Source organism: Scomber scombrus, chromosome 8 (assembly GCF_963691925.1).
Source record: "Scomber scombrus chromosome 8, fScoSco1.1, whole genome shotgun sequence".
Lineage (NCBI taxonomy): Eukaryota > Metazoa > Chordata > Actinopteri > Scombriformes > Scombridae > Scomber > Scomber scombrus.
The window spans coordinates 864,508-880,949 of record NC_084977.1 but is presented as its reverse complement, the minus strand read 5'-3'; the positions used below and the strand labels follow the sequence as shown (position 1 = coordinate 880,949).

At 38.2% G+C, this 16,442-nt stretch overlaps 1 protein-coding gene across 7 annotated transcripts in view; it reads right to left on the bottom strand.

The window, feature by feature from the left end:
• Window positions 1-16,442, bottom strand: part of nfic (nuclear factor I/C) — a 69,483-nt gene that overhangs the window by 26,930 nt on the left and 26,111 nt on the right. For 3 of the 7 annotated variants that reach the window (XM_062423656.1, XM_062423659.1, XM_062423662.1), the window contains exons 4-8: window positions 15,524-15,707; window positions 4,316-4,402; window positions 2,946-3,020; window positions 2,384-2,516; window positions 1,919-2,046 (exon numbers count right to left, since the gene is read on the bottom strand). In XM_062423656.1, the coding sequence (XP_062279640.1) occupies window positions 1,919-2,046; window positions 2,384-2,516; window positions 2,946-3,020; window positions 4,316-4,402; window positions 15,524-15,707 (607 nt within the window). The remainder of the gene's footprint in view (window positions 1-1,918; window positions 2,047-2,383; window positions 2,517-2,945; window positions 3,021-4,315; window positions 4,403-15,523; window positions 15,708-16,442) is intronic. The other 4 variants (XM_062423660.1, XM_062423661.1, XM_062423657.1 and 1 more) reach the window with 3 other exon arrangements.

Below are 16,442 nucleotides of genomic sequence, written 5' to 3'. Positions count from 1 at the left end.
GTAAAGTGGCCTAGTGGGATAACTCCCAGAACTCCAGACAGCCAATGTGCCCATACTCTTGACATGCTGTGGAAATAAAGTGTCAAGTCGGGATGAGGACAGGTCTTAAATTGATATTGGTTCTGATACTTGATTGGTCAGAAACACTTATCTACTGAGGCATCAGTAATTGAATGTCATTCATTCATTTAATGGTAGGCATTTTCAAATTGTCTGGTGTTTAATTTTCCTCATCGTTTCTACCTTTCTATCAATGAATGAATGAATGAACATTCCAAAGCACTGTGTAACTAAATCATGGTTAGGTTTATGTACTGTAGTTGCAATAGACAGTTTAAAATGTGAATGTTGGAAAAAGTTGGAAAGAGAGTCTTAAGGTCAAAATAACCTCACAAGTCAATATCAAGTCAAAGGTAGCACAAATAAAATGAACTGCACTAAGCTCATGGCCATAAGTGTGGGATGTAAGTAAATTAACTGGCATGTCAGAGTTTCAGTGAAGGATTTTGATTTACATTGGTGAATTTAAGTTAATAATCTGTTTTTCTGTCAAAACAGGAAAACCAAAAAAAAGGAAAAAGCGCTGCCTTTTTCATATTTCGTTTTAAACCAAAAACGGAAAAAAGTTTTTTGCTGTCAGTATTAAAAAAACAAAAAACAAAAAGACAAAATTCAAATAACGGCCGAAATGTGGTTTTTGCAGATTTCTTTTATCATTTATTTGTTTCTTATTTCGGAATGTAACGAAGACGGGCTGGAAGCGGAAGTGGGGTTTACACCGTCATAATAACATAATTATTGTAACTGAGTTTGCGGCTCATCCAGGTCCATCTATCTATTTATCCATCCATCCATCCATCCATCCATCCATCCATCCATCTATCTATCTATCTATCTATCTATCTATCTATCTATCTATCTATCTATCTATCTATCTATCTATCTATCTATCTATCTATCTATCTATCTATCTATCTATCTATCTATCTATCTATCTATCTACAGTATCTATCTATCTATCTATCTATCTATCTATCTATCTATCTATCTATCTATCTATCTATCTACAGTATCTATCTATCTATCTATCTATCTATCTATCTATCTATCTATCTATCTATCTATCTATCTATCTATCTATCTATCTATCTATCTATCTATCTATCTATCTATCTATCTATCGCCATGAGGCAGTAACTACATCTTACATCTAACTACAGATGTAAGATGAATGGAAGGTTGAAAATGTCAATATTTATTGGGCAAGCAATTTAATTGATAAACTCTTGGTAGTTATATTATGTAGAAAAGCCAGGGACAAGGGTCGCAATGTTGTTTGCAACAAACGTCTTCGTTACATTCCGAAATAAGAAACAAATAAATGATAAAAGAGATCTGCAAAAAACTAATTTCGGCCGTTATTTGAATTTTGTTTTTTTGTTTTTTTTGTTTTTTAATAATGACAGCCAAAAACGTTTTTCCGTTTTTGGTTTTAAAACGAAATATGAAAAAGGCAGCGCTTTTTCCTTTTATCGTTTTCCTGTTTTGACAGAAAACGGATTATACTTTAGTACCAATAATGTTACGTAAGCATTAGATCATTGTACACAATTATGTCCTGTGAGTGTCATTAAGAATGTGTGAGTTCATCATTTTATATATGTGTTTGATTTGTAGATTAGCAGTATCTCTTGTTCCATGTCACCATAAGTGCTAGTGATAGTGAATGGCAGAGCAACATAACAAACCCTGGTATGGTTCTTCAGTATGGATCAATAAGGATCAACAGTGTTGAAGCTGAGTAAAGCTGGCAGACTGTCAGTAAAATATTCAGTTATACTTATGCTGTAGTGATAAATGATATTTGTGTCAGTTAATCAAACACTTGTCACCATTATTCTTATTTTTGTTCTCTTACTGTTACCTCCTTCCATGTCATCAGTCCAGTTTCTAGAACTGCTGGCAGGAGAGGAAGGTGAGTGGTAATAGTCCCCTCCTGGACTGTCGGCCTCTTCCTCCATAGAGCCAGACTTATGACGCTTACTTCTGCAGACACACATACAGACACATATATTTAGGATCACAATTTCATGGTGGGAAGTCATGAAAGCAGAAAGCTTTGAAAAAAAACAGGTCTTTTCTTGAGTAGTTTTGTTGGGGTCAATGGCCTAAAATGTTACTAATTAGTAATGGTCTTTTTAACTATTTCCTTTATAGATCTTATCAAATCTAAACACTGATCTTTATTTTTTTTAGATCTTTTAGTTTAGGAGTTAACACAAAAACTATTCAAACCTTTGGTTTGTGTGTGTTGTGTATGCGTGACTGTGTGTGTGTGTCTATACATGCGTGAGTGTGTGTTTGCCAGCGTGTGTGTGATTACCCGCTGGATGAAGTGCTGGCCAGTGATCGTCTGAGGCTGACTGGCTGGTTGACAGACTGGTTGAGGTCATAGGCCAGATGACCCTGCAGCTCCCCCATAGAGAAACTAGGTCCTACTCCTGTGACTACTGGAGCTACACACACACACAGAGAACACACACTGTGATTATGACCTACATATTGAAAGTTGCTTTTCAATACTTGTGTTTCTATCCCTCAGCCAATTTAATGCAAAATGTCAAAGTGCATGATACAAATCAGTCAATCAATTGCATGTTTTTTTTCATTTTGTAATGGCCAATACACTATGTACTATACGAGGCTTGCACTTGAGTCTGACCTGCAAAAGATAACAAATATGGACATTTCATGTAAGTCAAAGTACTTTGTTTAAGAACATTAATATCAAAATTTGATAGTTGTCAGTATTTTTAACCCTCCCTCTGTCATACAACCGCCTTTAGTTGCCTGATGATGTGACATGTTCAATATATCTCAAACTCATACATTTAAGTTAAGTTGGGTAAAGAGTTGGGCACAATCTAAAGGTGAGGTAGACTTACTTCTTGAGACTTGGACCAGCTCAGTGACACTGAAAACTCCTGATGTTACAAAACTGTCCTGGAACTCTGGACCATCTGCAGAACACACAACAGCAGTTAGACACTAATATTGCATTTGTGTGTGTGAGTCATAGCGAAGCAGCAGTTAGCTAATGTCGGTCAATTCAGATACTGATCCTGTATAACTTACCTGATGAATGGTGTATGTCCAGGCACTTCATGCTTTTATTTGTGCGTTCACTGTACACTGTATGTCCCCTATACAAAGCCATGTGTCATTTTAATTGGACAATTCTGTTCTGTTGATGGATTTTGTTTTCTATCCTCTCTGAGTGTTGGATTTGTTTTGTATTGTGTGACACAGTGATTGAGTCAAGAGAAAGACTCACACTATGCACAATATGGGGTTTTTGAACAAAATGTAATATATATATGTTGAAAGCCTTATATCACAATCCAACAGCGGTGGTCCTAACAGGGAACCAGTGCTCCCCACCAGCTGTTAATGAAAGTGGTACCCGTCAATGATGTCCAGTCTCTGCATTAACAGTTGCCTTATCGCTTCAGCCTCTTGTAAGAAGGATACAAGTGGTACCGCCATAAAATGGTGATGACCTTTAGGTTATTTACATTACCCCGGTTCTCTGAGTAATATGAGTGAGATGTCTCACTATGGGATGCACGCTTTGCTGAGGAGAGATGTTTAGCTTGAAATAGGCTATATCGTCCTCATGAGGTATTTAAGTCAGGTGGCAGCAGCCAATCAGGTTTGGCGTAATGTGATAAATGCTTCTGAGGGCTGCACAGAGGCGTGTATCTGACAGTGAGACATCAAAACAAATATAATGAAAGAGAGCTTTTGGTTTTCTTGATCACACTCAACTTACTCTTCCTAATGTTATTCTATTTATGTGTGCATATGTGAGTGTGTGTTTTGAGCAGAGTGAATGAAACAGTTTTCTTTTAGGAGAGACAGTGAATTTCGTCGTATGTGAACATGCAATGACAATAAAGGCATTCATTCATTCATTCATTCATTCATTCATTCATTCATTCATTCATTCATTGCTTTGAATATGCTTTGAGACTTGGTATCAATTTCTGGTTTCTAAATGTATCTTCTATCATATCGAACTGGGAATGTTGATAATCTTGTTATGTACTAGGTATGTATTGCATTTGTTCATATTATTGGACAAACTAATAAAAGACAATTACAGACAGACCATGAAGAAAAAGAAAAAAATAGCTTATACAGGCAGAAAAAACACTATGCATATTATGCATGTGCATGTATATTACAGAATCACTTTAAGAAAGTACATCTTCTTATATAGAATGAAGAACAAAATGCCTCTCTAAACTCTCACAATTTATATTACCCATGGTGGCAGTTCGACTGTCCTCCTGATCAGAACCCACTCCTGTACGACTGGGACTGCTGCTCTGCTCTGCCTCTGCACAGAGAGAAAGAGAGAGAGATGTTTATTGTATGCTAATGATCTAGTTCAGCTGTCACCTATAAAAACAAGGCCTTCACCAAAGTTTCAATATTTTAGGAATATTCTGCCACACAAACAAACTACACATATTTAAGAATTAAATAGAATCAACAGAAAATTTGGAATTGGCGATAAAGGAACAAAAAGGAAAGGCAAAAAGGGCATTTCAAGTTTTGGCAGCACCTTAAAACAAGTGACCTACACTCACCATCTGGCTTTAAAAAGCCAAGAGGAACACATAGAAAGGAGTCCCCTAAGTCAGTTGGTCCTGAAACTATCACCATCCATTATTAAAGAGCACCAGAGCAATACATTGGCACAAATTATACACAATCAACAAGAAAACTGCCTGACTGACTTGGAATAAAATGACCCAAAAGCAACAAAAGATCAATTGTTATTTGGCCCTAAAACACTGCTACACACTGGCCCTGTATCACAGCACTACAGCAGATGAAAAGCTCACAAAAACATTGACAATGTACAGACCCACACACACAGCCTGGCCTTTGCAACAGGCAGACACAGACATGCACTGTTACCAAGAGAAGATAGGCTGTGTTATTATTAGTATTATTATTATCATGACTCCAACTTTTATATTGTTGCTTGCTATGAACTGTGGGTAATCTTCCAAGAGAAGTTTATGTATTTTGGATCTTAAGCACCATCTCTATTGACCCACACAGTCCAGTGAACATGTCTCAGACCCAGTAGACTTCATTAATGCCACACATACAATGGTGACACACACAATGTCTAAAATTGCAGGACTGTTGAGAGAAATGCCAAAAGATTGAACATATACAAATATGCAAGCAGTAAAATTGCACTCAACAGTTGATTTGGTTGACCAGTAAAAAAGGACAAATTGTATGAAAAGGCGCTCTTGGATGGCATAAAAAGATGGTATAAAAATACTTAGTATAAAAAGATGTATAGTATAGTAAAAGGAAATATACCTGAGGCTATAGTAAAGTGCAAGCGCAACACAGCTGTGATGTTTTTAGTGGGGAGTGATTTTACCACAGACAGCAAACAACAGCAACATTATGTGCTACATTGTATGCTTTTGTTAAAAAGTCTAACCTCCATTTGGGATGAAAGGTCTGCAGTAGCACTCATATAGTAACACTAACGATGGTTCCATTTAATGACCTATCACAGTAAGCCATGTCAGTGAATGACCATCCACAATAGCCTGGAACTGGCTCATGTAGGTGCAATACAGCCATCATTAATGTGTTTTAATTCCACCTGTGCTTTTCCTGCTTTGACAAGTCAAAGCAAACCGCAAACAGGTGAAAAGATAATGACTGTGCAGGGCCTTTATTTCTGACCCTTTCTGAGTTCTTTTCACTGATGCTTACAGTTAGGGCCGGCCAGGCTTGTCCTGGACCAGCTCCTAGTTTATGCTGCTATAGGCTTAGACTGCCAGGGGACTCCCATGATGCACTGAGCTCCTCTCTCCTCCTCTCTCTCTCTCTCCATCCATCTATATCCAATAACATTCATGTAATATTAATGCATTCAATAACCTAAACTTCTTCCCCGGAGTTGTCTGTGCTTTCTCGTCTCACAGGTAATCTGGGCCTGTAGACGTCCGGATGACAGATTCCAGTCCCGGACCTTCTAGCTTCAATGTTGATCTTCAATGTGCTTTTATCTCTCTTATATCCTTCCTCTCTCTCCTCTCTACCCCAACCAGTGGCCGGTTGATGGTTGATGGCCTCCCACTTTTGAGCCTGGTTCTGCCTGAGGTTTCTTCTTGCCACTGTCACCAAGTGCTTGTTCATGTAGGAATGTTGGGTCTCATTAAAATTAAAACCTGAAGAGTACGGTTTAGACCTGCTCTATGTGTAAAGTGCCTTGAGATTACTTTTGTTGTGATTTGGCGCTATACAAATAAAGATTGATTGATTGATGGTTGATTGATGTCACCATGTTATATTACATTGGTGAGTGCAATGTCATTATAAGTGATAGAAATGATGTGAAAAATGTACCTCTGTTTTTTAATTTCTTTAATCAATTAGAACCATGGGTGGGACATTCAATGCACTGTGGTGAAGGAAGTGTACAAAGTGACTACAATATCCCAGTGTGAGTCTTTCTACTGCTCTCAGTTGCAAATCATTATACAGTAGCAACTGATATAAAGATGAAGACTGAGATAAAGACAGATGATAAAGACAGCAACACCCAGCAAAGGGCGACAAGTTATGTTATGTCAGGTCATTTCTTCACTCAATTAGTGACCTGGTCCACTGTGATAACAGAAGCACAAAATGACTTTTGTACTTTCTTGCTACAAATGCTACAACCACAAATGCTTTCAATCAACCAATAAGAATGAACTCAAGTTCTAAGGCAACTTGTGTCACCAATAGTAGCTTTGAGTATAATTTAAAACCATCATCCTTTGAAAATCTTTTAGAACTTGCCATGACAAAAAGTAGCTTCATAGAAATAAGTATTCCGTTGTCCACATATTTGTGCAGAACAGATATGGATAATCATGGTACCAAAGAAGATAATAACCCAATGAGTACTATAATGTTTCTAATGGTTTTGTGGTGGTTGTTGTTGTTGTTGCTGTTTTGTTTTTGTTTTTTGGGGGGGGGGGGGGTTGCTATTATTGTAGCAAGGCTCTAACAATGTCCCTTTACTAGTAATCACAACTTTAAGGTGCTTTCTAACCAAAAGCGATTGCTACTGCCACCACCATTGTTTTCAGTGTAAACATGAAGGCAGCCATGCCACTAAGGTAAGTGCTGGCTGCAAAGGGGCATTCACACCAAAAGCTTCTATCGCGCCGCTTGATCATAAATTAAAAATTTTGGATCATCACTTCATTAGCTTCATCCGTGCTTGCGTCACGGATGTGACGTCGGGAGAAACTCGCCGCTGATTGGATGTCACGGCGCGATGTCGCCTGAAAAGTTAAATTTTTCCAACTTTATTCACGCCGCTTCAGATGCTTCAGACGCTCCATCCGTGCCACCTGATATGACATTGTGTGTTATCGCACCATTTACATTGATTTTCTATGTAAACTTGCTGCTCAATTCGCGTCAGACGCTTTTGGTGTGAACGACCCTTAAGAGGGGGTGGCTGCTGCTCTCATTAACAGGCACAGCTCTTTGCTGCTGCCATTAGAGCTCATGATGGTTCAGCTTTTTCAACTTGCCACTGAGGGAGCATGGCAACTATACCTAGGGAAACAAATTGGGAAATATGCAGGAGCTGATTTTAGTGGTACCTTCCCTTTATAATACACCTCTTCACCAGCAGGGAACAAACAGATCAATGAAGAGAAACCATAACAGAGAAACGTCAAATTCAAAGTATGATCAAGTATGTGTCAAAAAAACAAAATTGACTAGTTAGTAAAACTTACAATTTCCTCTATTTAGCAACATGATGAGATTGTACTGGTGAGTAGTTAGATGTTGGCAACCACTTGCTGTGTGAAAGCACTTTTAAGTCCTTTGCACTTGCACACAAGTAACATTACAATTTAATCAACAGATTCCTGCAAATCTTACTTTACACTCTATCATGGATGCTCCCTCCACATCTACTACTTCCTAGTGTTTCCCTCCCGCAATGTTTCTGTCTCATTCCCTATCAGTGTCTGTGTTGTCATGTATGTCAGGCTGCTGTCATGGACGGGTCCTTCTCCACTCTCTGGTTGCTGGCTCCAGTCTCCATTCACCTGTGTCTCTTTCCACTCCCAGTCGTTCATACTCACCTGCTCCTCATCAACTGAATTACTTCACCTCTACTCCAGTCATTTCCCTGGTGCCTGCCTCCAGCTTTTCGGACCCATCACCAGCCACTGCACTGACCTCAACTGCTCATTCCCCTGCCCACTTGAAGATCCCAAACTTCCCCTATAAATCACATATTACATAATTTGCAAATAAATTCTTTAAACCTCCCCTGTCTTTGTGTCCCAGGCTTCGGTCTCTAAGTCCACCCTAACAAACTGCTTCTCTGGCCCATAGGTGACTTCTTATTTTATATTGTCTACCTCTAAATCTACCTGTTTTTCCTCTGCAGTTATGTTTAATTTTTCAAGTTGGCATAATTCATATCAACATTAATGTTTAGGATGAAGGCTTACTTTGTTGCTCTACGTGATGAACTGCAAAAAGTCAAGTTCAGAGAGGTTAGGTTTGAAGTTGAAAACCTTCATTTTCCATGTTAGCTTATAGCTCATTAACCCTTGTTAATTTCTATAATTGGAACTCGAACACTAAGACCTCCTCCACTACTTTTATTTCCTGCAATATTAACAGGCTCAATAATACAGTCAAGCACAAAAGGGTATTTACATGTCTCCAAACCAAATATTATATTCATACAATAAACAAACATTCATGTGACAGGAAGAAAGCTGCATAACTCATATATATTATTCAAAATTTAATTTGAGAGGCACAGAAATAGCAATAAAAACAGAAAATGTCCCTTCTTTTCAGTGGATGCCAAGTTATAGTTACTGGAAAACTGAATATCACCCCTGTCATTTAACTCAGCCTTTATCTCCAAACTGGGATGATTCACAGTTTTCTTTTGTTTTTTTCCAAAATGTGTAAGGACACAGCCTGAGCATTCAATATCGATGTGTGTCCTGAATCCAAATTTGGACAGATCGAAGACCAGAAAAAATGATTCACTCTCCAAATCAGCTACAGGTATTAATTCATACAACATATCATCATCCACCCCTAAAATGACTAATAAAGCTAGAGGGGAAAAAAAGTCCAACTGAATAATGGAGTGGTAATGAAATATAATTCAGTCAAACTATGAAGCAGTCTCAATAGCAGCAACACAAGCTCAACCTTGCTTTCTCCACTCTGATTCAGCAAACTTTGTCTAACATCAAACATTTTTTTGTTTGTTTTTTGTGTCTTAAATGCCCCTTTCAGTGTATTATTTTTCCAATGTTCCTCCTTCCTTTCTTCTACACATTTCTCTTGCTTTTGCTCTCAGGTCCTGTGATATGGAATGAAGAATTTACCCTCAAATATCCTTGATTCACTAAACACAAAGTACAAGTGTTATCATATTTTCTATCTAGTTTCTGTGATGTATTTTACGACGGCGTATTAGGGCCATATATGTATAAAAAATAAAATAAAATTCTGACGTGGAGAAGGGGGGGTTGGTAATATTTCGAGAAAAAAACTCACAAATTTGCGAGAAAAAAACTGGGGAAAAAGGTGTTTTATTCTGCCAAGCAATCACCTCTACAACACTGGAGAGAAGTCGCTCCTGCATTATGCTGCCGTGGAAGAACTGATCTAATTGTGCTTTTCAGTTGGGTTTAGTAATAAGGAGATATAATAGACACCCATACTTACATAGGTTATAAAATAAAAACACGGAGGCTCCGCTGTTTGAACAGGACGGACACACATTTATTACTCTTCACTTTTCTGATCATACGTTAATTGCTGGACATCCACATCCACTCACTTCCGTTATACTCCTTCAAATTTATGAAAAATAAACTCGTATATTCTCTGACATTGTATGGGTTTTTCTCCGAAACAGACCCAGTTTCTTGCCATGTCTTTTCAAAGTCTGGATGCTTAGGATGATATGGTGATTCTGAGCTAAGATAACAAACACATGGTTAGAGAATACATTTATGTTTATTCCTGTTGAGGTTTCCGCTGTAACAACCCGTCCACTCACGTGACTATGTGTGTATGCATATGCATTGTCTTGGTCATCAATATTGTAGTGTGCGTTCGCGGAGGGGAAGGGAGTATGGGGGTGGGACATACTGTAGGAGGGAGGAGGGGTTGTTGCTGTTCAAGTTTTTTCAATGTGCTGTGTGAAATGCAAGAAAGGTAAGAGTAGCTTTAATCTCAGAAATTCAGAGTTTTTTTCTTGGATTGTGCTCACTGTGAAATCTTAACATAATAATTGTCACTTTGTTTGATACCAGTGGTAATTATCTTACTGATGTCAAACAAATAGATGCATTCATCCACATATGTACTTGTAAGACCTCATTCTTGATTTTTGGAAACAGTATGTGTAACTAAAGTTATTCTGGCTCGGAGATCCTCTGTTCATCAGAGCTTTCAACCACAACGTCTGTTTAGCGAATATAGCTGACTCAGGTGTTTTTGGATTTTTTTTTTTTGGTCCACACTGGAAAGTTTATGGACCAATAATGTATAGCAGGGGTGCAGTACAGTTATACAGTTCTAGCACTACTTGGCTCGACGCGACTCGACTCGGTTTGGTACCAGGTAGGTCATTTTCCATTACTTCATAGTACCTCCTCAACATGAGCGGGGTCTCGTCTCGTCTGCCACCACACACAGGAAAATCTGCACCTCGTTGAAGGACCACGCTTTAGTTTTGAGCATAGGAGCCATGTTAACTGGTGTGAAACTCGCTGTAACTATTGTTGCCGGTATTTAAAAATGGCGGGTTTTGATTCTTGTGTGGGACTTCACACTTATGACTCTTCCAATGACGACACTCTCTGACCAATCAGTGGCCCACAGTATGTTGACATCACATTTTAGTATCGGCTCGGCTCACTTGGAAACTCGTCAGAGCAGGTAAAAAAGGACCAGATACCAGGTACTATCCCTGATGGAAGAGCAAAAAAAAAGAGTCAAGCTGAGTAGTTCTAGAACTGCGTAATGAAAAAGCCCCATTAGGGTGGTTGCAACCAGACAAAATCTTTACTGTTTTACCCCAGCAGTCAGTCATGTCTGTGAGATGAAATTCTGGTTTGCATAAGGCCAACAAGGTAAATGCTCTTATATCTCAGTTTTACTGCAATAACAGCAGATAATGTGACGGCAGTGTGGGCCAGTGCAAACGAGAGGACATACACCAACATGTGACCTGAGTGAACCTTGGTATCTTTCTAGTTTTGAATTTTTTACTTTTTTTTATACATGATTTGCTGGAATTTCAATTGGGAACTCCACTAAATACTGTTTATTACATTAAATGCTGAAACACAGCAGAAGCCTGCAACCAAAACCAAAACTGTCCTTTCAGTCAAGCTTGCCTCGCCTGTATTATCTGATATTTACAACATATTTTGTGTCATAATTATATATTGTATTTAAAAGAAAAATGATCAGGTGCGCAGGTGGTCGAGTGGTAAGAGCGCATGCCACATACGCAGTGGACCCTGGTTCGAATCCCGGCTGGCGGACCTGTACTGTATGTCCCAGCCCCCTCTCTCTCCCATTATTTTCTGTCTGTCAACTATCAAATAAAAATGCCTGAAAAAAATCTTTACAAAAGAAAAAGAAAAAGAAAAATTATCACTGCCGAACTCAATATGAACTTTGAAAAACAACACATAATGAATACAAATGATAAAGTATAGGCCCTTCTATAGGGCTCCTGGACAGAATTCTCATCCATGTTGGAAGCAAACCAATCCCATGCTAACAATGGAAGGGGTTTGATAGTACAAGCATAAAAGAGTGATATAACTATAGTTCAGTAGTGCTGGTAATGGTTATAGTCTATATTCATAGTGCATTTAAATTGTATTTTATGCTTTCTCACATGAAGGCAAACAGCAGAGCTTCTACAACCTTCTGTTATTGAAAAAATGTCAAGCAATAGCCTTCATACACTTAGTCTGCTTACAAAATCAGATCTAGGTCTTCCATCTGGTCTGAGAGGCAGTAAAGCTAAAAATAACATGGATCCCACATCAATACTCACACTGTTTACACACACACACACACACACACACACACACACACACACACACACGGTTTTCCTAATGTGATAAAAATCTTTGTTTGAAAGATGTAGAAATTACATATAATCACAAATAAATACAGAAATTCAATATCAAAGTATGATGCTCATGTTAACTCAAAGTATGATGAAGTTATTTCTTCACTACCATCCATCATTCTAACCGTTTAAAAAAACATTTCAATCTATTATTACATCATCTAGAAACATTCATTTAAACTACCCCAGTGTGATAGCCCAACCTTCCACCTCCTGCTAAAGGCGTCAGCATAGTCTCAGCTTGGGCTCAAGCTAGACGGTTTAAAAGCCTGTCTCACTGGCTTCTGTTCAGACTATTTAGGAATCGCTGTACTGCTGCACTAAGAAAAGCTAAGTCTGACTACTACTTACACTCCTTTACCAGCTCCTGTCATCATCCAAGTACATTTTGGAAAGTTGTCAAATCAGTATTGAGAAATAACAGCTCCTTTCCAACTCATATTGACAATGGACACAGTATTTTAACTGACCGTAAAGTGCTTTTAATGATCACTTTGTTGCTGCTGGACATCTTTTTGAACATGGTGTGTATTACTTGGATTGTAACCCCGAACCACAAGCTGAACTGAAAGATAACACTCCTCCACCAAACATCATGTCTTCCTTTAGCCGTGAGGAAGTTACTGGTGCTCTTCTTGCTACACTGTATCTTGACTGTTTAACTGTATTCATTCATTGTTTTATTTTCCTAATATATTTTTTCTTGTTTTGTGTTTTTTTGTGTTGCTGTAAATGTTTCTCGACACCATTGTAAATGAGGACTCCTCCTCAATGCTCTTTCCAGGTAAAATAAAGGATGTAAACGGGTAAGGCTCACACTCACGGTAACATTCACTCTATCTCATATATATTATGATAAAGTTATTTTAATTATTTTGATTACCAGAGCCCTATTCTCAGTGCTGAACAAAACACTACGCCCCCTGGACTCTTTTCCCCCTCATTTCTGCTCCACAGAACACTGTACCTCCCTAATGACATTTTTTAATGAAAAAATAAGCAAGATCCACCAGCAACTGACCCCTCACTCATCCTCCAATCTGTCTCCTCTGGCTTCTCATGCCCCCCTCTTTCAACCATTCTCAAGCTTCCAACCCCCCTCTCCTATTGTAATTTCTGACCTCATCCTGAAATCTAAAACATCCACCTGCCAGCTCGACCCACTGCCGACCTCTTTAGTCACTGCATGCCTTCCATCTCTGTTGCCCCTGATAAATGCCCTCATTCACTCCTCGCTAACCTCTGGCTCTGTTCCATCATCTCTCAAATCTGTGGCTGTATCACCTATTCTGAAGAAACCTGGTTCTGATCCCAACAACTTCAATAACCTTCGTCCGATTTCGAACACACAAACATTTGTCATTTTCTCTGTTATGTTTTCAGCGAGTCGCCTCTGTGATGTCACCGCCAGAGTCCGGTGGGTCCTATCTGGGTCCTATCTGGGTCCTATCTGGGTCCTATCTGGGTCCTATATGGGTCCTATCTGGGTCCTATCTGGGTCTTATCTGGGTCCTACTCTGCTGGACACACAACAGCTGAGAGGACTGAGTGAGAGGACGTTCCTATAAAAGTCCCGCCTCCAGAAACGGGGCTTATGTCTGTGGTTTGGAACTATTTTCAAGTGTGTCCTACAGATAGTACATTTATAATTTGTAATTACTGCAAAGCAGAATAATAAATATGGCAGTGCCATATTGGCACTTTTTCCATGACTTAAATTGAAGTTGTTCTGTTATTTTGTGTTTACATTTGGAAAGCCATGTTGAATTTATGTATGCATCCATTGTTAATTCAACAGTAGGAGATATGTTATGATGTTACATAATAGTTTTGGTTTAAAAAGCCTGCAAATATCGGTATCGGGTGATATCGGTATCGGGTGATATCGGTATCGGAAATTAAGAGTTGGGGAATATAGGAATATCAGATATCGGCAGAAAAGTCAATATCCCTAGTTCTAAATCCTCTCTCACTAACACTCCCAGTTTGACCATCCCCATTGACAACTCCTCTGTTTCCCCTTCCACTCAGGTTAAGAGCCTGGGTGTCGTCCTTGACAGCTCTTTGTCATTCCAGACTCACATTAATAATGTTACCCGGTCGGCCTACTTTCATCTTCGCAATATTAACCGCCTCCGTCCGTCCCTCACTTCCAACAGCGCTGCCATCCTGGTCCACACTCTAGTCACATCCCGCCTAGGCTATTGTAACTCCGTCCTCTTCGGTCTCCCCCACAAGTCCATCCATAAGCTCCAACTGGTCCAGAACTCAGAACCCCCATACCTCTCTGACCTCCTCCACATCAACACTCCCTCCCCGGCACTCAGATCAGCCTCTTCCATCAGCCTCACTGTGCCCTCTGCCCGTCTGTCCACCATGGAGTCCAGAGCCTTCAGCCGCTCTGCCCCCCACCTCTGGAACTCCCTCCCCCCCGACATCAGGAACATCAACTCATTATCCGTCTTCAAATCCCATCTAAAAACCCACCTCTTCAAACTTTCATATTCACTTTAATTTGTCATCCACCCTGCAGTTTTCTGATTTTATTTCTGATTTTAATGCATTTCTATGTCCTTTTGTTCTTTTAATCGTTGTTTATGTGTTGTGTAAGGCGACCTTGAGTGCCCTGAAAGGCGCCTTCAATAAAATGTATTATTATTATTATTATTATTATTATCATTTTTATTATTATTATTATTATTATTATTATTATTATTATCATCATTGTTATTATTATTATGATTATTATGATTATTATTATCATCATTTTTATTATTATTATTATGATTATTATTATTATCATCATTTTTATTATTATTATCATTATTATTATTATTATCATTTTTATTATTATTATTATCATTTTTATTATTATTATTATTATGATGATTATTATTATTATCATTTTTATTATTATTATTATTATTATTATCATCATTTTTATTATTATTATCATTATTATTAGTATTATTATTATCATTTTTATTATTATCATTTTTATTATTATCATTTTTATTATTATTATTATTATTATTATTATTATTATTATTATAATTATTTACATATTGCCAATAAAATAAAAGTAAATTGCAAGAATCCCATATCACACAAATAGAACAACAACACAGTGGTCCAGTGTTTCCCACAATATTTTGAGAGATTATGGTAGTTGGACCTCAGTCTGAACCTGTAGGGGGGTCAGGGGGTCCCCCAGAAAAATATAGAAAAAGACCAAAATGATCCTTGAATGTAGGTGTTAGTACATACCTCTCTCCTGTACATAGTAAGCAAGGTAGAGGTCGAGCTCTTTGATGGAGACAGAGATGTGTCGAGGCTGGACACAGAGGACTGGATTGGAGCACTGGCCACCCTTCACCAATCGCTCTCCATCTGTGCTTTCCAATGGGATTCCTTTAAACAGGATGACCATCACTAGGTCTAACCTCCACACCTTGGAAAAGACCAAACACAATAATTACTACCTAAAAACAACATGAACTTCACTCTCGTCAAGGTTAGTCTGACAATATACCATGTGGAGTCACTATACCGGTACGTCCCTTTGTGTGTACAATACACTGCTTCAATTAATAGTTTCAAGTCATCTATTTTGGCAAAATGATGCTTAAAAAGGGAATTAAGTGTTAAATTAACTGAGATGAAGTAAATGAAACAAGCTTTTCAAAACGTCCTAAACTTCTGTCATGTAGGTAGCAGTAATGTTAAAATGAAGAGGAAAATAGAATGTGTACTGTATTTATTTTATACATTGATTATAAGGATAGAAACATATGGATTCATCTTTAACATAGATTTGTTTATACTTTGCCATTAGGGAACATTTGATCAGTCATCATATCATCAGCCAAGTTGCCTCAAATTGTAAACATATATCATACCAACATGATGAAAATGTAGTGTAACACTTTACATATCTTATCAAATGCTCTAGATAAATAAAAAGCAGGAGGTTCTACTGCTCTGTTCATGCTGTCAGACTGTCAAGTTAAGAATACCTTTGCCTAGAACATTTTCTCCATTTTCCCAGCTAGCCCAAACAGTTACAAATTCATCTGTCCTTTGTGGCTAACAGGACTTGGAATTTTGTTATCCATCTCTTGTAGTTTTTCCTCCATAGTGTTCTCCATGAAAATGCCTTCACATCTTTTTATTTGGGAACTGTCTG